Source organism: Macrotis lagotis, chromosome 8 (genome assembly GCF_037893015.1).
Source record: "Macrotis lagotis isolate mMagLag1 chromosome 8, bilby.v1.9.chrom.fasta, whole genome shotgun sequence".
NCBI lineage: Eukaryota > Metazoa > Chordata > Mammalia > Peramelemorphia > Peramelidae > Macrotis > Macrotis lagotis.
Window position 1 is genome coordinate 139,316,156 of NC_133665.1, and position 23,780 is coordinate 139,339,935.

General features: G+C 40.8%; 1 protein-coding gene across 15 annotated transcripts in view; it reads left to right on the top strand.

The window, feature by feature from the left end:
* The window catches only part of TMCC1 (transmembrane and coiled-coil domain family 1), a 238,932-nt gene extending 218,029 nt beyond the window's left edge, over positions 1-20,903 (top strand). For all 15 annotated transcript variants that reach the window (XM_074198491.1, XM_074198499.1, XM_074198500.1 and 12 more), the window contains 3 exons: positions 480-1,420; positions 14,552-14,687; positions 16,724-20,903. In XM_074198491.1, the coding sequence (XP_074054592.1) occupies positions 480-1,420; positions 14,552-14,687; positions 16,724-17,035 (1,389 nt within the window). In that variant the 3' untranslated portion in view covers positions 17,036-20,903. The remainder of the gene's footprint in view (positions 1-479; positions 1,421-14,551; positions 14,688-16,723) is intronic.
* The last annotated feature ends 2,877 nt before the right edge of the window (positions 20,904-23,780 follow it).

Genomic DNA, 23,780 nt, shown 5'->3' on the forward strand with positions numbered 1-23,780 from the left:
GATGAAAGTTGACTCTTAATTTATGAACTGGATTGTTGTTTTAAGGTGATTAAGGTGTTTGTACCTCCATAAAATGTTGATCTTGTCACACTAAATTGTTTTTGTAGAATGTAGTAATATAATAGAGGTGGGCTTTGCATATATACAGCTTTTTAAAAGCTGTCTTGTCAGTTTTTATAATTCAAATCCTCTTTACACCATTAAATCCTGCTATTTAAAAGATGTTTAAGTGAATTTTTTTCTAAAGAAAAATTGCTGCTAAATTGATCTGTCTTTAGTATAAAATTACTTTTTTTTATCTACATGAGTCATTTAATACAAAATACACCTGAAATGCAAAAGGGAGGCATTGAACAGAACTCCTTGGTGCAAGATGCCTTTCCAGAGATGAGGGTGAGGAGGGAGTCCTGCCCCATTCCTAAGGAAAACTCTTGCTCTCGGCATCCTTTTAATGTCCCCCTCTTTTCCTTTGCTACTAGATCGAGCGGTTGGAAGTAAGCAGCCTTGCTCAGACTTCCGGAGCAGTGACCTCTAGCACTGACGGCAGCATCAACACCGACTCAGTGGATGGGACCCCGGACCCTCAGCGCACCAAAGCAGCTATCACCCACCTGCAGCAAAAGATCCTCAAGCTCACAGAGCAGATCAAAATCGAGCAAACAGCCCGAGATGACAATGTTGCTGAGTACTTGAAACTTGCCAACAACGCAGACAAACAGCAGACTGCCCGCATCAAGCAGGTATTTGAGAAGAAAAACCAGAAGTCAGCCCAGACTATCTTGCAGCTGCAGAAGAAGCTAGAACACTATCATCGGAAGCTCCGAGAGGTGGAGCAGAATGGGATCCCCCGACAGCCCAAGGATGTCTTCAGGGATATGCACCAGGGGCTGAAGGACGTAGGGGCAAAAGTGACTGGCTTCAGTGAGGGGGTAGTGGACAGTGTCAAAGGTGGACTTTCCAGTTTCTCCCAGGCCACCCATTCTGCCGCAGGAGCAGTCGTCTCCAAACCTCGAGAGATAGCCTCATTAATTCGGAACAAGTTTGGCAGCGCAGACAACATCTCTAATCTGAAAGACTCTTTAGAGGAGGGGCAGATAGAAGATGGGCCTGGGGGGAAGCCTCTGGGAGTGATTGCCAACTTTCAGTTGAGTCCAAAGTATGGTAGTGAGGAGGACTGCTCCAGTGCTACCTCGGGCTCAGTGGGAGCCAACAGTACCACTGGGGGAGGCCCTGTGGGAGCATCAAGCTCCAAAACAAACACTCTGGAGATGCAGAACTCAGGGTTTGATGCAATCTTTCAAGAGATCCAGGAAATCCGAGAGACGCAGGCCAGGCTAGAAGAATCCTTTGAAAACCTCAAGGATCATTATCAGAGGGACTATTCCTTAATAATGCAGGCCTTACAGGAGGAGCGATACAGGTAAGGTCTATTGGAACAGTCATGCCTTTATGTTGTACTCTTGGTAGAGCTCCTTGGGGAGGCTAGGTCACAAGAGGGGCATACAGGCAGGCTCTGGTGTTTGTGCCCACAGTTCCAAGTATTTGAAAGTCTCAGTGTGTAGCTTTAGCATTCATGTCACTGAAGGATGAGTCATATCAAATGTAGATCTCTGCTTTATCATAGTCATTTGAAGGAATCAACGCTAACATAAAGAAATATAATAAAATCCTGTACATATTTGGTCTTTGAGTACAGTATTGAAGAACTGGCTGAGAAAAGAAGCCCTGCAGGAAATAAGTCCTGATAAACATGTCTGTTGCCCATATTAAATATTGGCATACCTTTGGGATGGGAGCAAATTTAGCAGGAAGTAATTCACTAGCAGGGGAGGTTTCTCCAGGGACCTGATTCTTTTAGGCATTACTGTGTCAAAGGGGGAAGCTAGACTCTTTTTTGGATTTACATTGCTCATTCCTTAGCTGTTCTTCATATGTGGTCCTCCTCTATCCCTAAAAGAGAAACCTCCTTGTGGAGTGTTGGTCCTGAGGCTAGAATTAGAGTTGCTCCCCTAAAAGAGCCAGACTTTTAGATCAAGACCCTACAGAGGCAGTGGATGGAGCAGAAAGTGCTGCAGGGGATCAAAAGCAGCTGGACGGGAAACCAGAGGATCTCACTCTGGTTCTGCCATACTACTGACTACTTTATAATCTGAGGTTATATATGAGGCATAAGCAAAGCCTGGAAGAATATAAGGAATTCTCTGGGTCAGCAAGAAAGAGGGAAACAGAGTAACGTGTGGGAAGGGGAGGAACAAGGTAAGGCTGAAAAAGTGGGTTAGGACCATGTTGTGAAGGAGCTTGAGACAGTCAGGAGCCATAGGAGTTCATTGAGTGGGTGAGCAGTGACAGGGTCAGCTCTGCACTTAGGAAGTGGTGCTGGGGGAGGGCCTTTGGCAGCTGTAAGGAGAATAAACTGAAGGAGGAGAGGTCTGAAGCAGGTCAGGACCCAGGGCAGGAGACCACTGCGTGATCCAGAGGGGAGATGACTTGGTGACTGGAAAGGCAGAATTTGACAACTGGTGAGATAGTTGACAAGTGCCTAGATGGTTCTTGGGTTGTGAATCTGGGAGACAAGAAGCTTGAGGTGTCTTTTATCAAAATGTGGAGATTCAAGAGAGTTGAGGTTTAGGAGAAGGGTAACGTATTCTGTTTTGGACATGCTGAGTCTGAGATGTGCCTTGGCCCCATCCGGTTTGAAATGTCCTGTGGGCTACTGCTGATATGGGGGGCGGGGGGGAGACAGAGACAGAGACTGGAGAAAGACTGGCTGGATGTATGGATGTATGAGTCTCCTCCTTGAGAGCTGATGAGATCTTCTGGTGAACTTATGTAAAGAAAGATAAGAAGAGGCTTGGAGGTAGACCCGCAGAATATAGGATCATAATCTAGCACAGGAAGCTGAGCATCAAGCAGACAGATAGGAGAGCCAGGGGAGAGGGTGATCAGCAATGCCTCAGGAAGACTGAAGATGAAGAGATTCTCCATAAGAGGATCTCAGCAATGTCTGCTGAGAGATGAGGCTACAAAAAGGTAAGAAGTGAGACAGAGAAGAAGCTAACAAAAGCAATAAGGAGGTCACTTTTTTCCAGAAGCTTGGTGGTGAAAGAGGAAAAACAGAGAAGTGATGATAAGGGCTAGTAAAAGATTTTTTTTTAAGAATGGGGGAAACTTGGAAATGTTAGTATGCAGTAGTTAAAGGAATCTGTAAATAGGGGGAGGTTGAAAAGAGGAGAAAGGAGGGAGGGAAGGAAGAGAGGTGAAAAGAGAGGGAGGAAATCTTTTGGAGAAGATGGAAGACATTAAGAACAGGGTTATCTGGAAAAAGCTTGGTTTCGGTAAAAAGAAGTAGCATTACATTGTCAGAGACTGGGGAAAAGTAGGGGATGCCTTTATTTTCTCCATCATCATGAGATGAAGTCCCAGTTGAGGTTGGGGGGGAAGGAGAGGTTGAATGAAAGAAGCCAGAGAATCGGTTGGGAAGACCTGAAAGAACCATCTTCAGACAGCACTAATGGGCCCCTGGTGTGCTCAGCTTGATCAAACCCTTGTTCCTGTAGGACCCTGTCCTTGTCCCCTTCATTCTTACTCTTTCAGGAAGCATTGGAGGAGTGAGTTTGGGACCAGTTTCACAGTTGTGCCTCCTCTGCTGTCCTCCCTGTGCCTTTCCTATAAATGAGCTCATAAATGCTCAAGAAAGGAACATGCAAAAGGAAGACTTAAGAGCACATATGTTACCATTTTGTGTCTAGAGAGTAGATATTCCTGGGGTGCAGGCTTAGTGACAGTCTACTGAGGAGCATTACAGTAAGGTCCACTGTTTTCAAAATGCTCCTCCACTAAAACATTAGAGCATAAGTTTACATTAAGAATATTATGTAGGGGGTGGCTAGGTTGCACAGTGGATAAAGCACCAGCCCTGGAGTCAGGAGTACCTGAATTCAAATCCGGCCTCAGACACTTAATAATTACCTAGCTGTGTGGCCTTGGGCAAGCCACTGAACCCCGTTTGCCTTGCAAAAAAACTTAAAAAAATTTTTAAAAAATATTATGTAGAGCTGCTCAAAAAATTACTGACTTTTGGGACCCTTTTTGAATAAGGAAAAAACAGAATCCCAAATTCTTGGAGCCTCAAGGGACCTGGGAGGCTCCTAGCTAGACTCCTAGTTCTCCCAACACATGGTGATTCAACTTGAGGAAGGAAGCCCCTGCCCCCAGAGCAGTCCATTTCATTCAGGGATGACTCAGGTCATGAAGATTTTCCTCATATTAACCATAAGTTTGCCTTTTTGCAACCTCTTGCTCTTTTTCTGCCCCGGGGAGTCAAACAAAACAAACTTAATCAATCCCTCCTCCCTATACAGCCATTCATGCACATTAATTTAAATCCCCTATTATGGACCCCTAATTACCCAGATTGCACATTTTCAAGCTAATGATTCTGTTTCTCTAAGATAAACACCTCTATTTCTTTCACACGGACCCCTTGTGACATGATTGGTCAAAGCCTCTGGATTTTTTCCCAACCTATCACTGTCCTTTTTAAATATGGTCCCCAACGCTGAAAATGATATTCCACATATGATGTATCCAGAGCAAAATGTGGCTAGAAGGGCCATCCCCTCCCTGGCCCAGGGCCTCTTTCCATGTAGACTCAAACCCAGACAGGCCACATCAGTGATTCATATTAAGCTTGAGTCCATTAAACCTTCCTGTGTTTTTCAAACAAACTGCTTTCAAGTCAGGTCTTTTTCAGCTTGGACTTGGAAGATTTTTTCCCTTTGAACTCAAGGATAAAGCTTTTGCATTTATCTATGTTGCATATCATCCTGCCATGCTCTGACTGTGTTCTGATCCATTATTGTCATTCATTGAACTTGGTGTTCTCCACAAATCATCTGCTTAGCTAAAAAGCAATCCTGGGGATCCCTGGAAAACTCCACTAGAGCCCTTCTTCCAGTGTCAGAGGAAGCCCTTAATTAGTGCTCTTTGGATTGGGCCCCCTTCCTAATCCACCTCACTTACTGTCACAGAGTGCCCATCTCACCATCTCTTCCCCAAGAACAGAATGAGAGACTGTGTAAAACAATGTCCTAAAATATAGATTAACTAAATCTGTAGCACTCACCTGATCCATTATTCTGGTAACTGTCAGAAAAATTGGTTTTTTTGGTCCTGATTGGCTCTCCACGGAGTCTTGCTGCTGACTTTGTCATCCTGCTTCCTTTTCTACTTCCATCTACCAGATTTTGATTTGATATGCCTTCAGGTCAAATTTAGGCCTTGATAAAAAAGAGCTGAGAAAGAAAATTTTTTTCCAAGGCCCATTTTGCAATAGTTTGAAAGAGAAGGGCCAAGACAGAGCATCTCCATCCTTCCCCCCCCTCCACGATCTCCTCATTAGAACATTCATTTTGTGACACTTCTTATTCTCAACTATAGGCAAAGTGGTAAGTTTTATAAAATGATCACCAGGGTGAAGAAGATATTTAAATCTATTAAACTGATAGCAAATTAATTTTTAACCTCTGCTGACTTATTTTCTTACCCCATATCAGTTCGAGACTTGAATTTCCTTTTTTAAAATTCTGAGGTCAGTTTTTTCCCCTGAAGAAAAGCAGTTGCAGAACTTTATTCCTGCTATACATTTTCTATCCATAAACACCAAAAGACCAAGGGAACTTAAATCCCATTCCTTCTGCCCCAGGAACACCATTTATTTATTCAGCAAATATATTTTGAACGGCTATTGTATGCAAGACCTTACTTAGTATTACCTCATCCTTGGAGAGTAAAGCATTCCCAATAAATGAATTTTCCAAATAACTATTGAATCAGTTAAATTTTTGCCAATTGTGAAGGCAATCTTTCTAAAACACATTTTCCTGCTTTTTAAGAGGATAATGAAACATCTTTTGACCTTATAAGAAGAGGATGTATGCCTTCTGGGCCCATAGAAGTGTAAAGCCCTTTTTTTGTCCACATACTAAATAAACCCAGTGTGCTGGGCTTTTGGAGTTACTGAAAGGTTTTTTGGTTGTTTTCATTTTTCCATTGCTGTCAGTGGACCTACTGGTAAGAATTTTCAGTCTGTGATTTATCTGTGTGGACTGAGTATAATAGATGATCAAGCTTATTAGAAGTGCATCTGAAGTAAAAGGAACTAGATTCTGAATGGGAAGATCACAGGAAGGTTGGGGAGTCTTTCCCATGACCCCATCACCAGCCCCACACCTGGGCCAGGAGGAAGAACCCAATAGTCCTTGGTCTCCGACTTTGACTTTCATTCTCCTTTTGCCGCAATTACTCAGCAAGAGCCTTTCCTCATTTAATGTTTTTACTATATACATACCATGATAGGGATCATGTACCAACCCACCAGTCATTCTCTCAGTTCTCTTCAGTTCAGCCCTGACTCCTGGTCTTCCTCTCCTTAGCAGCTTTTGCCCTAAGCATTCATACCAAAGCTCCCTCCAGATCCCCAATCTCCTAGTCTCTCAATCTCCTCCTGTCCTATTACCTGTTCCTACACCCCACCTCCTTCACTTACACCCACTCTCAGAGGAGTGATCATACTGAAGATCTCCCCATACCCTCAAGCTGGCATTCTTCTATCTGATTGTAATGTCCTCTCATTCCATCTCCTCCTGGATCCCAGCCTAATCATCCTCCTCCTCCATGCCTCAGGACTTACCCGTGTCTCTCAAAACTTTGCCAACAAGACCACCTCCTTAGCACTTCCTGATTGATCCCCTCTCGTTCATCCTTCTTTCTTCACTTTCTGCTCTTCTTGAGACAGCTACCCAGTACAGTGGTCCTGCTGGAAGACGAGTTCAAATCCTCCCCCAGCACTAATACCTCTGTAGCCCTAAGTAAATTACTTAATCTCTCATCCTCAGTTTCCCTTGTCCTTAAGGATAATTCTTTATGTTTGTGTCCATAGTTCTCAGAATACTAAGTACTTGATTGCTTATTGTAAGTCCTTCTCTTTAGTGCATGGATTTTGGAATGCCTGTATTAGCTCCAAAACCATTTTCTCTTATGTTTGATTTCTCTTCTGTGACCAGATGAATGAAATATCACTAAACTTCTGTCTTCTAGGGTAAAAAGTCTACAGTGTGATGAAGATCAGTAGAACTTTATGGATTGCAATCACTGTGTCCATCCCCCCCTATTTTTCTCAGTGTAATATTAAAACACATAAGCCCAATTGAAAATAAGCCCTTTAATCAATGACCTTTGGGAGTCTTTGGTCAGGAAGAATATAAGACTTCCTTTCCCCATCATGCCCTGGACCCTAGGTGACAGTGGTTCTTGCTGCTATATTTTCACAGACCCTCTGAATTGGTTGTCATTCATAGGCAACTTACATGGAAGGAAACCAAGCATTTACAATGAGCTCTGTCCAGGCTGGTTAGAGAAAAGCCACAGAGAAGGCTTCTGGTGTCCCTTCATGGGACATCACCCTTCCATGGGATTTCTGAAGCCCTCAGAGTCTACCCTTCTTTCATGTCTGCAGCGCCTGGCAAAGAGGAAAATTCATTGCTGCCACAAGATGCTTCCCTTCCATTTAGATTTCCAAATAGATGCCATTTGTCTGATCAGTGAGGACTCCGGATCAGGGAAGGACCTTGGAGGGCCTGTTCTCTCAGTTCTCTCCTTTAGAAATCTCACCAGGAAGTTAGAGAGGGAGGGCAGGGACAGTGTGTAGTTACTTGTTGAGCCATCCCTTGATCCAATGTCTGCCAGTCCAAGGCTCTTTCTGGGGTGCCCCTTCTTTTGATGTGTAGCTCTACAGAGATACATAACCAAAGCTGAGGAAGCAGTTCCCTCAGGAAAAATCTCCCCCTTGATAGGGTATGTTGAGAGTCAAAGAGAGCTCGAGAAATTGATTGTGAGTGTTGCTGGTTCATTCCATAATTTTCTTCCCTAAAAGGACTGACATCCCATTTCTAGGCTACTACTTATGGTAGAGCAGACTAAAAAACCCCACAGTGCTACTGAACCCAGACAACATTTGGTATGTCTTTCTTTTAAGAATGTTCACATACAACCAGAAGAGGTCTAGAATGACCCTGGAATCATGGGAGAAACCAGTGGGGAGTGGTCACCAGGAGCAGCAAGGCATTGGGCTCCTGGCTTTTCACTTTTTATTAGAACCAGACCAATAGAATCCTAATGAAACAATTCAGTTGTTAAAAGGAATTTTTATATCCCTATAGGGAAATTATAAGGGAATGAAAGTTAGGTTTAGGTTGGTTGTTTTAGCTTCTTTTGCCCAATGTGAGGCCTCTGAAAATAAAAACTTTACCACTGAACATTAGTAATCACAGTATGGAGAGCATGTGTGGATAGAAATTTGAGCCATAAATTAGACATTTTTAGACATTTTAAAATTGACTGGTATTGGCTCTTCTTCATTAGGAAGTCAGATTCAAGTTCCAAAATAATTGAGATGTAGGCTCCTTCCACCATTAAAGGACTATGACTGGAAGGCAATGGGGTAAGAGCCAGGCTTCTCAATGTGGGGCGTCAGCATTGGAACTGCCTGGCCTAAAATCTGAGTCTTCCAAGTCCTCTCTGCCTATTCTAAGGCTACTCATCTTTTTACGTCATATTCTTGTATTGCTTGCCCTCTAGGCTTTTCAGAATTAATATAACTTTGGACAAGCTCAGTGTTTACTAACTTTTTTCAGTCCTTAACACTGCCCTCGTAAGGATGGCCCAGAGGAGGACTCTGCCCAATCCGAGGATGTTTTCATTCACAACTCTCACTCTTCACCACCCACACACATATATAAACAGGCACGCTATCTTTTCTTATCCCTCCATCATGAATGATAATTACTGCAGCCTTCCTTCTACCCTTCTCCTCTAGGATTATGGGATTCACAACTCAAAAGTGTTTATAGCCCTTCTAGCCTAGCAGTTCTCAAAGTGTAATCCTTGAACCACTCCTCCCTTTTCCAAGGCTGGAACACAGAAACAAATCCAAGAATGTGGAATCTGTTTTTGAAAAGTTATTTTTCATAAAATGTTACTCATTAACATGAGTATCTTATTGTTATATTTAAATGAATTCAGATAAATTTTTAAAATTTCTGACTCTTAAATTTATAATACAGTAAATATTAATAAGTATACCTCATATATGTTTAAGATTGTAAAAGTGTATTGAGATCAAAAAGTCTGAGAATTACTGACCTCATTTTACAGAGTAGGAAAATTAAATCCATTTGTTAAGTGACTTGACCAAGGTTATGCAGGTAACATTGTAAAGTTAGACTCAAAATGATTCATGGTAATTAGTTCTTCATTTCATATGTGAAGACCTTGAAACTCAGAAAAGTTGTTACTTGCATAAAGTTATTCAGATAGAGAAAAAATTCATTTCATTTGTGAAGATGTTGGAACCAAGAATAGCTGTGACTTGCATAAAGCTATTCAGATAGAGAAAAAAATTCAAGTTCATGCCCTCTTAATCTTTTTTAAATTTTAAAAAATTTTTGACCTTAAAACTCACTATCAAAAATAGAATATTTCCATATACAAAGAAGTCAAAAAGATTATATTTGAAACAATGAATCCCTGTTCTACATAAATTACTTTTTTAAAAAGCATATGATAAATTCAATATTTTGCTTTCTAAGCTGCCCTAATTGTCTGTGCTTCCTTCCAAATTTCTTTCTGTTCTCTTTTAAGCCTTTAAAAAAATATTTCGACAGCCCCTTTTTCCCTTTTGTTTGACATCACTATTGCTATTCCCTTTTCTCCCAGTTAAAAGCAGCACAAAAAATTAAAAAAAAAAACCTTTATGACAAATAAACACAGTGAAACCAAAATATATACACACATAGTGGCTATGTCTAAAAATATGTCTCTTTACATCTTGTGTCCATCATCTCTCTTTCAGGGGATAGGTACCATTCTTTATCATAGGTCCTCTTGACACTTAGTTATTTCTTTGATCAGACTTCATAAGTTTTCTTTTTTTTAAGGTTTTTGCAAGGCAAATGGGGTTAAGTGGCTTGCCCAAGGCCACACAGCTAGGTAATTATTAAGTGTCTGAGTCCGGATTTGAGCCCAGGTATTCCTGAGTCCAAGGCCGGTGCTTTATCCACTACACCACCTAGCCGCCCCATAAGTTTTCTTCAAGTTGTTTTACTAAATAGCATTTTTATCTTGTTCAAATTATGGTCTCAGTTCTTTTCATTTTACTCTGTATGAGTTCATAGTTCCCAAGATTCTCTGAAATAATTTCTTTCATAGTTTCTTATAGTGCGATATTCCATTACTATCATATGCCATAATTCTTCAATTAATGGGTACCTCCTCAGTTTCTAGGTCATTTCTGTTCTTTTAATCCACCTTCAGGATCAGGAAGTTTGTTTTGCTTGCAGTTATGCTCTCCCAGTATCATCTTCTCATTTAACACCCCTCCCCAAACACTAATTATTACCACTTTTTTTTGTTTATAGACCCAACTCTTGATGTTTATTTAAATATGTACATGTTCAAATAGATGAAAGGGAATTCCTTCCAAAGTTCTCTCATTGCCATCCCTGTGTTTGTGTATCTTTTTCTCATTCACTCCAAATTAAGAAGTAGTCATTTTCATCACTATTTTTTTCTTCTTCCTTACTATACTAGTATATCCCTTTTACCTCTTTTCTTACAACTCTTAAAACCTCAGAGCAGAACCAATCTACCCCGTTGTTTGTTGCTCTTATTTAACACCATCATTGCCCTTTGATGACATTAAGACTCTTGTTTCTTTCCCCCCCTAGTAAACTTAGATCTTTTGCCTTTTGTAGTAACATTGGATACCAGGTTTATATTTTATCTCACGTTTCTCCACTTATTTATAGTAGACACTGCCTAGTCTCATGTGATATGTGATATTGATAGTGGTTCCTTGTGACGTTAGCACTTTCTTTCTATTTGTTATGTTTTTTCTCTTTGACATAGAAGCTCTGAATTTTGGCTATGAATATTCTAGAACTTTTTCTTTGGTGTTTCTTTCAAGAAATGATTGGTGGGATTCTTTTGATCTTCACATTTTTAATAATCTGAATAGTTTTCACTTCTGATTTCTTAAAATATAATATCTAGGCTTTTTAAAAAAAATTCTAATATTCAAAGAGTCTGATGAACTTTAGATTATGCTTGACTTGTTTTCCAAGTCAGGTGATTGTGAAAGCAGCTACTTCTTATATCTTTTCCCCTTTTTCCCAGTCTTTTTATTTTTCTCTAATTTTTTTTAATTGTCTCATGGAGTCATCATTTGTTTCTCTCTTGTCTAATTTTCATTCATAATTTGGGTAAGGTTTATCACTTTTTTGTTTAAAGCTATTTTTTTCTTTTTTCCAAGTCTTTCCTACAGAGCTTTTATTTTAATTTCACTTCTTCTAAATATTCATATACTCCTTATGAAAGATTCTTCTTTTTCCTCTCTCTGCTTGTACATATTAAGGAGTAACACTCTTTTGTGTTAGATTTTTTTGTCTACTTCTGGATCTAAAATAATACTTCGTAGTGTGTAAGCCCTTCTTCCGCTTACTCAATCTCTCCAGCTCTAGGGCACTGTACCAGGACTAGGCTCTCTCCCCCCACCCCGCAGTGGGATGTTTGACTCTGCTTGGGTTTACCCTGAGTCCCTTGGGTTCCTGCACTGACTTCCATCTCTCAGAATGTCTCTTTGCTAAATGAATTGGTTTTAGGCCTCCCTAGATCTTTGACATTTAGAGCACCAGAGAATTAGGGACCTAGGACTAGGGCATGTTTGGGGTTGAGTACTGCTCTTCCCACTTGCTTCCAAGGTCCACATTATGTTTAGGTTTTCCAGTTACCCTGGAGCTTTATTGTGGGAGCTCTTTGCTCTTGCTGCTTTTGTTTACAAAGATTTCAGGCCTATCTCAGCTCATACTCTCCTTAGGCTTCTATCTTGTTTCCTTTGTTTCAAACAGGCCCACTTTGCTTTTTACTATGGCATTCTGAACAGTTCTTTGTCTAGTTTGGGTGTGGAAGAAGTCACTGTAGTTTCTTAATGGATTTGTTGATCATTATTTGGCCTGGTGCTATTTTTAGGTGGTTTTCCTGGAGGGTTTTTTTTGTTTGCAGTAGAGTGATCAGTAGATATACATAGATAGATATACATACATATATTTGTGTGCGTGTGTGTGTGTGTGTGTGTGTGTGTGTGTGTGTGGTGGGTGTGGGTGTGTGTGTGTGTGTGTGTGGGTGTGTGTGTGTGTGTGTATGTGTGTGTGTGTGTGTAAAAGCTGGACTTTCCACCTTGGTCCAGGCAGCCATTTGATCACAAGCCTCCAGTCTTCTATTAGGTCTGTAACTGTTCACTGTCCCATATTCGTTTTTTTTTCCTGTCAATACTTGGCACAAGAGAGTTGAGAAACTCAAGACTAATTTAAAAAATACCAGAGTGGCCTGATGTAATGTTTGTGAAATAATGAAGGTAGTCTGATCACAATCACTAATTTGCTTTTCAGTCCTTTGTCCTGAGGTATGGGGGAAATAGTTTTTTGTTTTGTTTTGTTTTTAACTGGAAACTCGAGTTCTTCCTGTTTCCTCCTAGCCTGTGCTACAGTTGCCTCAGCTATTCTGGATACAAATATTTAACTAGGAGAAAGTATTGGTCTACTGAGCTGGTGCTAGATACTTTAGCCCCTCCCCTGAAGGTGATACATCAGGTGAAAAGTTCCAAGCCTATGAAGTTATCTAGCTTCTCATTCATCAAGAATCCAACAGCAAAGGACTGTGAGGTTGTCCTTTCAGTGAAAAGGGGAGATTATATCTAGGCTGATGTTTCTCCAAGGTTAGTATGCAATGTAAACTGGCTGCAAACACATCATTCATTAATTCTTGAGACATATTATGACCTTTTGCTTCCAGTTTCGTAAAGTGAAGAGGAATCCTTCCAACAAAATGTAACTTAGCTTTCTCCTCTGCTCAGACACCCAAGACAGTAAGTTTCAGTTTGAACTCAAGCATATTAAGCTTTGAAAAGATAGATTCATGTTGACATTTTAAAATAAAGCATCCTAAATGACTAAAATATTCTAAATGCTTATGTAGTTAGAAAAAAATTGAGTATAAAGTATATTCTCACTTAAAATTATCCTTGAAATTAGTAGGAGCAGGACCAAAAAATATAGTTGAGGAATTTTTTTCATTAATTGGGTGAAACACCTTGATATGTTCTTAACCTTTTTTAATGTCACACACTCATTTTGTCATTCTGGTGAAGCCTATGTACCCTTTCTCAGAATCATGGTTTTAAATATATGGGATTACATGGGACACCAGTTAAATCAATGTAGCATTGAACATGTAAAAATAGAAATTCATGAATCCAAAGTTAAATTATCTTTAAGATAATTTCAGAAGTTAAGAAATCTTTAGTTAATAGAAGGGAGTGGGAGGGAGAGACATAAGAACTTAGGGAGAAGAAGATGCCAGAAGTGTTATTGCTATGAATCTCTTCAGTGCCTGGATTCTCTACTCTTTAGATAGCAGCAGGTCATTCAGACTAGAAGTAGCTTTTACCCTTATAAAACAATCCTGGCTCTGCTGCTCTTTTCCCTGGGAGACCTAGACTGTCCCCTCCCTTCTCTGAACTTGCCATTCTTTATTGGCAACCCAGTTCCTCAGGAATGGTATCAAAAGTAATAGAGTTGGGTCTTTTAAGGAACCAGGTATTCCACACAAATTAAGGTAGAAATCATCTAGCATGTGCTATTGAAGTGTAACTTGCTGGTGTCTCTGGTCCTTCCTTTCCTCACAAAAATGATTGTGTGTAGGCTATATAAACAGGGTTGGGCTATGGCAGCTGCTGGTACCACCTGGGCAGCACTGAGCACCGTCAGCCTTGTGCCTTTGACGTTTTGGCTCTGGTCCTTTGACGGCAAAGCAGTGGAGCTTGGGTGGTACTGTTGGGAGAAAATGTTCTGAAAATGATGGTCCTGGTAGTAAAGTTCACTCGAGAGTGCTCTGGGCACCCTGTGCTTCAGAATGTGGTGGGCATGTGGCCAGCCTCTTTGCTCTACAGAATTTGCTCAGACCCCCAGGTTTATGACTTCTTCTCAGATGTTTCCTGTAGATTGGGGCTGTACTTACCAGAGTCATCCAGACTCGATTGTTTATCTCTCTCAGAGGATTTCCCCTACAAAATAACAGCTGCAGTTCTCTCTTCTTGGAAAAATCCATCATTCTCCAAGTCCTTGTGACTTGAGGAGAGAAACAAATATTACCTGGGACCATTCCAGCTAGACCCACTGTAGGACTTTGTGACTGGGAACTCTAAGGCTGAAAGTTTCTTCCTCAATTGGGAAATGTGTTTCATCTTTTTAGCTAGATCATGAATATTTTGGGCATTGCCTACAAATGGTGCTTAGAAGCAAGATAAATTTCATTGTAAGAATCTTTGTTTGGAAAGCTCCTGTGATTGTGAGAATTAACAAATATACTATGAAGGCAATATGAAAATAAGAAAATTATAATTTATAATGTTTTTTGGCTTCTTTCTTCCACTTTTTAGATGTGAACGATTAGAGGAGCAGTTAAATGACCTGACTGAACTCCATCAGAATGAGATCTTGAATTTGAAGCAAGAGTTGGCCAGCATGGAGGAGAAAATCGCCTATCAGTCCTATGAGAGGGCTAGGGATATTCAGGTCTGTATCAAAACTTGGTGTCAGAGTTCAAAGAGCTCCTCAGACTTCTACCCACTTAAACTTAGAAATCTCATCACTCTTAAGTCTTGGCTAGTCCAACAGTCAGGCACTAGGATTCCAAAGAGAAACAAAAATGACTCACAACCCTCAAGGAACTTGTAGTGAGGGAGACCATGTGTATGTGTGTAATCAGATGGAGAGTGAATGCAGTCAGTCTGAGGGGTTCAACTGCAGGTCAGAACAGGTAGGACACCAGCAGCTGTGGGGGATGAGGAGCACTTTCATGTAGAAAGGGATACCTGTTCTTGCTAGAGAAAAAAACTCATTTTATCATTTACTAGAAAGTTGGTTTATTTCAGGAAGATTGGGGAATCATGTATTCACTTCACTAAAACAAATCAGGAAGCTGTCATGCCAACATTTTCCATGATTAGATGAGACCATTGAACTTGATCAAAAGGTAGACAGCTGCCTTAACCTACCAAACAAAAATCATTTGCAGAAATTTTGCCAGAAATATTGTGAGGACAGTGGGAAGAGGAAGAAGGTTAATGGTCATACCTCTGCCCTGTTCCCCCTCCCCTCTCCCCCAGGGGTAAACAGCCACATAAGTGTTCCTAAGTGGGAAGAAACTTATAGATCATTAAAAAAAAATCTTGAAATGAACTGGTACTGCTACTACCGATGATGGTGATGATAATGAGAGTCAGCATTTACATAACTTGTCCAGGATCACCCAGCTAGTTACATGAACTGGATTTGAATCTAAGTCTTTCTGATCCTTAGTCCAGTACTCTGTCCACTGTATGACCCAGGGGCCTAAGAATAGAAGATGCCAAGAGAACTCTCTTTATAGCTACCCAAAGGAGATACCTTGTTGGTGTCCCAGCCTACAAACTTCCAGTGCAGTCAGAACCAGATTAAAATGTCACTGGGGGGGTGGCTAGGTGACACAGTGGATAGAGCACCGGCCCTGGAGTCAGGAGTACATGGGTTCAAATCCGGTCTCAGACACTTAATAATTACCTAGCTGTGTGGCCTTGGGCAAGCCACTTAACCCCAATTTGCCTTGCAAAAAAAAAAAACTAAAAAAAATGTCACTGGAAAATGATTAAAAATAAATGAATGAATGTATGAATATGTAGTATAACTTAGATAATGTTGATCTGTAGTTTTCTGGGTTAACATGTGTCCCAGAGAGATGTGTGTCTATTTGAGATCAACACCAATGATTCTGAGCATTTCTCTCAGTTGTGATATTTTTCTAGGCTTTCTTGGGATGTTGGTGTTTTTCTTGGAAGCATGCATTTTTCAGCCTGTGCCCTACCTAGACAGACTCTTAAGCTTATAGAGATGCAAGAAAATAAGAGGCTATTCCCCAACCTCATGCAAATAAAGCTGCCAAGGACTAAGCTTCCAGAAGTGTCCAGGTAGCCTACTTGAAATCATAAGCTGAAACCTGAGCTGAGAACTTCTGCTCTAAGCACTCAGGAGGAATCTCTGCCTAGATGGTAGAATTAAATTAAATTCTTTAGCAAAGACATTAGATTTTCAGTTTTCAATGTTTGGTGAAGTTCTGCAAAGCAATTGAAAATATTCATTTGCACTTTCCAGAGATCATAGAAAGGGGGAGATGAAGAAGCTGTAAAGCTGGCAGAATCAGAGGTGGCTCTCATCATCTCTATATCCTATGAATAGTGCTGTATGTCAATAATTTGCTTGAATTTAAAGAAACAAGCCTTGCTTTGTAGGGTAAATGTCAAAGAGCTGTTAGGTTTTGAGTGTGTCCACTGTAAGCCGAAAAATGGGTCTTTGCAGTGCTCTCTCTTATCATTTGAACCTTATCTTTCCAGACAGCATTTTCTGAGATAGGAATCATGTGGTGCTGAGCATCCCAGTGGATGAATTCTTTCTTGAGTGGCTAGCAGTTTGTGAATATGATGTAGTTCTCTCATAAGATGCATAGCAGGCACCAGAATTGAAGGTCAGAACAGGGTGCCCTTGAAGCCTTACCTGTTCCCTGTTCTGGTCCACAGGAAGCGCTGGAGGCTTGCCAGACTCGGATCTCCAAGATGGAATTGCAGCAGCAGCAACAACAGGTGGTACAGTTAGAAGGGTTGGAGAATGCCACTGCCCGCAACCTCTTGGGCAAGTTCATCAACATCCTCCTGGCCGTGATGGCCGTCCTCCTAGTCTTTGTTTCCACCGTGGCCAACTGCGTGGTCCCCCTCATGAAGACTCGCAGTAGGACGTTCAGCACTTTATTCCTTGTGGTTTTCCTTGCCTTTCTCTGGAAGCACTGGGACGCCATCTTTGGCTATGTGGAACGGTTCTTCTCCCCAAGATGATGTCACAGAGGCAGCTGCTCCCCAACCCCAGGCGCGTGCATGCAGCAGAGATTTAGACAGCAACTTAACTACTCTGAAGTTTTAAACAACAAGAAAGAGTCGAGTGAATCTGTTTACATTTAGAATAACGTTTTTTCTCTGAGAGACGCGATTGCAATAGTATTTTTTAGATTTTATCCAAGAAGTTTTTTGGGCAAAAATCCTGGATCATTTTTATGTAGCATGATTCTCCTGGGATGCAAATCTTAAAAAGATCCTTTAACGTGAACCAACACAATCTGGAGCACAGTGATGGGCATTCTAAATTCTGGCTTGAATTACTGCACTAAAACCCATTAGAAAGATGAGTCAACTTAAACCAGTTAGGCCTAGCAACCTGCCTTGTCTGGGCCCGCACCAGACCCCTACTTCCCCAGGCTAACCTTTACTGTGAAATCCTAGCACAATCCATGTCTGACTTCATGGATTCAGGGTGGATTTTCCTTAGCTGTGGAAAACACATGGAGGAACACATGGATCAACACGCGGATCTGCCCAACACCTTCCACACTCAAGTCAGCCAATCTCGCTAATCTTGAAGTTTGGTCATTTTTCTATCTGGGCCCTTAACCTTTTGCAAGGATACAAAGTGTCATGCTCTACAGGATAACTGCACAGTCCTACTACAGTATTTTGAAGTAGCCCTCTAAATACTTAATATTAAGCAAAGCCCTTGGCCGCACTTTTAAGATTTTTTTTTATATGTGTATAGTCAGATTTAAAAAATAAAAAAATCCGAACAGCATACTTGAAGAATGTAATACTCAAACTCTCAGTGCTTCCTTATGGTTTCTAATAGGATTTTTTATTATTGTTATTATTATTATTATTATAATTATTATTATTGGGTTTTTTTTGAAGGGGCTGGGAGGGTGTTTTTTTTTTTCCTTGAAATAAAGAAGTGATGTTTTTAAATGAAGAAATGTGTGGATAATTAAATGTTCTCTTGTCTTGTCTCTAAACAATTTGAGGAAAGTGATACCTTGCAAATGCCGCCCTCTGTTGCCTCATGCTTAGAGTTGCAATATCTTAAAAACTTTTCCTCCCTCTTCATCTTTCTTCTTTTTTTGTTTTTTTGTTTTTTTGTTTTCCCCTCAATGGAGTTGGTTTGGTTGTGAAATGATGGTGGCTCTGAGTCTCCAACCAGCCTTTACAGGACTAGGGATTATTTCCCTTAAAATTGACTTCAGTTCCTAAGCTGGACTGGGGCATTCTTTAGGAAAGCCTATAGGAGACTTTATCAAGAAATAAGAGTCAGCCCTAAATCATTTTTGTATTTTTATTTATAAAACAAAGCATCCCCAGTGACTGAAGCCAAAGTTGTCCTTCCTTTCCAGCTGACAGTAGGGAAATCTTCTGTGGCCCTGGGAGCCTTCTTTTCAAAGCTTTATTCTGGCTGCCTCACTGGGGCAACTTAAGATGGTTCCATTGAAGGAGAACAGGAAAATGTGTCAGGTGGTGAAGGTTTCTTCCCAAGGCATGCCTGTGAGTTTGTCAGAGACCTGCCAACAGAAGTGTTCTCAATCTGGGTTATACCATTTGGGTCAATTGATTTTTTTTTCTTCCTGAGTGTGAATTCCATAATGTGGAGAGATGTCAAGCCAACTCCTCTCTCTCTGTAACGAGCGCTTCCTCCTAGTGGAACGCACTCCACAAAGGGCCCAAGGTCTCTGCCCCCTTCCCAAGATTGAACTCTACCTGCAGTTCTCCACTGGTTCCCCTGCAACCAAAATGATAGAGTGCTCTGGCCCAAGGAGACTAGGGACACTTCTTCCTCCCAAGAAATTCTTTCAGAATGAGATTCACCGGCCCCTTCTGCTAGGAAGGCAGAGTTCACGGTACCCCAGCAGCGGCCCCAGCCTTGCTTAGCTTTGACCAGCTCGCCTCCCAGCCCCGTTAGCCCCTGTGTGCCTCCTCCAAGGTCAGCACATCACCTCTGGAATCACAAAACTCAGGTACTCCTGCCCGTCCCCACCTGTCCCCAAAGGGCAGCCTGCCTGCCACTTTTATCACCCTCATTAGCTTGTTCTTCCCTCACCCTTCCCCCAAACTAGGAGAAGCTGCAAGGATTCTTTTTTTTTTTAAAGGAAGAGAAAAAAGAGATGTATCCCGTCCAAGTTGATATTGAAATGAAATCATTCCTGCTTTCCATTGCATTATGGATGAAGTCTGAATACTTGGAAGTCTTGTTCTGCCTAAAAATATAATTAATGCTTAAAAAAAACAAAATAAAACAAAAAACTGGAGTGCCGTAGAATGTAATGCCCTTATGTAGCTGAAATAGTTTCCTCCACCATTGTGCATTTCTTCATGATCCATTTTAATAGGTTTTCTGAAAAACAGGGAAGACACCTCTAAGATATGAATACATTCTACAAACACCATCTTTCTTAAGCCCAGTCTCTTTGACACCCTTTACATCTCAAGTTGTGTGGAAACTATTAACTGTAGTGCACTGGAAACTCTTGCGGGGGGCCCATGAGTCCCCGAGGGTTCCCCCCCCATTTGCCTCAGGTCAGTGTTCTGTGCAGGGCGGCCATGCCTCACTTCTCTGTTCTAGAATCTCTTCTCGGAACTTGGCCCTTTCTCAAACCATTGGTCATTAAACTCCAAGCCCCAGACCAGGCAGGGATAGACAGTTCCTCCACCTTTCTCTTTCCAGCAGAAAAGGTCATTCTTTGCCCACTGATCCTTTTCCTTTTCCTAATCCCACTGCCTTCTCCTCTGTCTTATTCTCCCTGCACTGTGGCTGTTCCCAGGTTTTTCCCTTTATTGGAATCTCTTCTGTCACCTCGTCCAAATGGTTTATTAATTGTTATATTGTTGGAAACTTGATTCTAGCTACTTTCCTTGTAAAGGCTATGTTCATTCTTTTTGAAGGAAGAGTATTCCTGAATTACTTGTATGAGTTGGTGCCTACCCTGATATGTGTGTGACTGTGGAGGCAAATGTATGGTTGTGTTGCCCTGGATGTACTGGGCAGAAGGGGAGGGCTTCTCTCTCTGGAGAGGGTGACAGCATTCAGGTTGTAGAATGATTTCCTGACATTTCACATTGCTTATGTTAAACCTAAGACACTTCTTTCTGATTAGACCTCAGTTGTTTTGTGTTCAACACTTCAAGTAAGGAAGTTGCTCAGCTCCATAACCTCAAAAAGAGTGGGGTAAGGTAAGCTCTCTCTCCTTTTTGGAGGATGAGGGTCCCTTCTCACCCCACCCCCAAATTGAGAGACAATCTGACCTTCAAGAAGATAATTTGGATGAGTCTTCTTGGTAATCTCTTGGTGTTGAACACAATTCCATTGGGGTCTTCCTCTGTATTTGGTTTTGTTGCCAGTCTTGCGTATCTATAGGGTACAGTTTGATGAAATGCTGAATTCTGTTTGTTATTGCACTGGGTCCTAAAAGGAGCTGCCTCCCAGTTTGGAAAAAAATATGCATCAAATAACCAAATCAAACATTATTGTGATGAAACAAGCCAAGATTGGTAGAGCTGTGGTTGCCCCCTTCTCCCTAATGGAACTGGGATTTCTGAATGTGGCTCTAATGAGTTAAAATGGTCTGTCTGCGTGTTGTGTACGCTGAGTGGTACCGTTGTAGGCATTGACTAAACTGTAAGTGTGTTTTTTTCAGATTGTAAAAGAATAAAACTCACTTGCACGGGTTGAAAAGTTCAGAAATGACACTTGTGAACGTAACACTGTAGTTGCTAGATTTTAAGCTGCTAATTGTTGAGAGAGATTTACATTTCTGTTTTGTCTGATTGCTGCAGGTTTCTTGGCAGCACTTTTACTGTATATAAAAATTTAAATAAAGACCTCAACTATTAATATGATGGTCTGACTCCAATTTGTCTGATTCCTTTTTTGTTGTTGTATTTTCAATAGTCAAAGATCACTGAAAATGGAAATACCAGTAAAAAGTGGTAAGTGAAAACTGCATGTTCATCCTTTTAAAAAAAAAAGTCTCTCCCAGCTACACCACATCAAGCTGCTGTTAGTTATCTTCCTAAATTTACAGAACTAATAATATCAGATTAGCTTACATCATTATACCTTTTGGAAATTTCAGGAAGATGTGTTATTCTTTTCTATTTGACCCTTTGAAAGAGGAAATGATGTGGGCTTTCATTGATGATAAACTCTAAACAACTGATGCCTACCATTTAATTTTTCCTGTTTTTATTTCCCCCCCAATAAAAATCCCCAACCTGGTAAATAATAGGAGGCAGGAGAACTCCCTTTGGTAACTCATGGAAAGCTCAAGCCTGACCATGTTGTAACATTGAATGAAAATGGGTAGCTTGATCCATTAGAACACTAACCCCCACACAAGAAACCAGGGTCAAGCACTGGACATAGATACACAAAAAGCTATGTACAAAGCCTCGTCCCTGGCCAAGCCACTTACCTTCTTGCAGCCTCAGTTTCCTCAGCTCTAAAACAGGTGTAAACATAGTACCCAACTTGAAGAATTGTTAAGAGGATCAAATAAGATATTATATGTAACACATTTTGCTAACTGTAAGCACTATATAAATGCTAGCTATTATTTTAGCCATGACTTCACCAATTACTGGCTTTTTTGATTTGGAGAGATCATTTACTCTCTCTGTCCTTTGGTTTCTACCTGAACAATGTACTTATGGGAGGGGGGGTAATTTTCTTCAACAAAGTTTATAAAGGGAGTGGGAAGAAGCTAAATTAGCTACTAAATCTACTTTGTTGTGAAAACATCCCAAGCTTCTTGAAATAAGGAACAAAATTCAAGGGACTTGGGGGAGGGGGCTCATTTCTTAAGTAGATCCTTCCTTCATCCATGTGGTTCTTTCTTGCTGACTATAGTAATCTCTCTACTTCTCTTCCCCAGTGATTCTTGCCCATGTCTTTCTACAACCCCACCTTACAGAATAACTTACTGAAGAGGATAACTTCTTCAGATCCTTCTAATACAAAGGACATGGGTTATTTGGATTATTTTACTATTACTTTAGTTCATTATACTTGTCCCTATTAATGTTTTTTCACTTCTTATGAATAATTCTATTGCAACCAACCTGGATCCACTAACAATCAATAGCATTTAAAGTGAGCTGTGAAAAAAACTGTAGATTGAAAGAAATGAAGAAACTTATTCCAGGCATAGAAAATAGTCTATAAAGTGTAACATTGTACAAGAAACAGAAAGAATGCTGATTTGGTTGTTCCATAAACTGAGAGAAGAAGAATTACAAAGAGATTAGGAAAGTGGGTTGTGAAGGACTTTAAGTGCCAAACAGAAGTTTGCATTTGATCCTGCAAGGATTGGGGAACTTCAGGAAGTTTGTTGAACAGGATGATGACATAGCCATAACTGACGCTTTAGGACTTTCACATGGAAGGACTCTAAGTGGAAGATTGGAAGGGGACAAGACTTTAGGCAGGGAAACCCTTGTTACAGGCCAGCTGAGGAGTGATGTGGGCTTGAAGAAGGGTGGTCATCATGTGAACAGGTAGGAGACGTAATGTAGAGGTAAAACTGATGACCCAGAAATTGGCTATGTGGACAGAGGGAAATTAGAAGTTAAGAATGATGTCAAGGTTATAATTCTGCATTATTGGAAGAATGGGTGGTGCTCTTCAATGAAACAGAAGTTTGAAAGAGTTGTGAGTTTTAAGGGTAAGGTAAAGGATTATCTTAGAGAAAATGAACTTGAGAGACCTACAGAATATACAATTCAAAAATGCCAGGCAACTAGGTGGCGCAGTAGGGGTAGGTAGGTGGTGCAGTGGGGCAGGTAGGTGGCGCAGTGGATAGAGCACCAGCCCTGGAGTCAGGAGTACCTGAGTTCAAATCCGGCCTCAGACACTTAATAATGACCTAGCTGTGTGGCCTTGGGCAAGCCACTTAACCCTATTTGTCTTGTAAAAACCTAAAAAAAAAAAATGTCCAAAAGGTACTTTGATGATGTAAGCCCTGGGCTCAGAAGAGAGATTAGAGCTGGATATAGAGCTCTGGTAGCCATCTACCCAGGACAAAGCTTTGGACTACCTCCACAATTAGGAGGCAGTATATGAATTAATAAATGAAAAATGAATAAATTCATATGTACAAAGTACCCATTTGGGGGCCAAATCACTGAGAATACAAATACAAAAAAAAAAAAAAAGAATTGATCTTTACCCTTCAGGAACTTATATTCTATTAGAGAGAGACTGGTGGTATACACAGCACACCCTTTAAGTTAGCAGTGGTTGGATTTGATTGTTTTCAGATCTGGAAAGGATGATGTAGAGGAGGAGGAATGGCACCGTGGAGAGTACAAAGATGTATCAAGGCAGACAGACCGAAGATAACCAGGAAGAAAAGGTTAGAGCCTTTCTAGATAAAGAGAACCACGTGAAGCATCCACTAATCAGGACAACAGGATCATAGAACCAAAAAGATTAAATCTTCAAGGGAAAGGTCTCTGGGAAGAGATCATGGCTGATGGTCCAGCAGAAAACCTACTGAGCAGTGATCAGACAAGTAGAAGTAAAGCCAAGAAAGAGCAAAATCATGAAAACTAAGAAAGGAGAGGTTGGTCAATAGCAAAAAGTTTAGCAGAAAGGTCAAAAATAATGAAAACTAATAGAAATCAAAGCATTTGGTGTTTTGATCATTGCTAACTTTGGTGTAAACCATTTTCCCCTTGGAATTTGACTGAGGAAAGGAGAAAATATAAAATG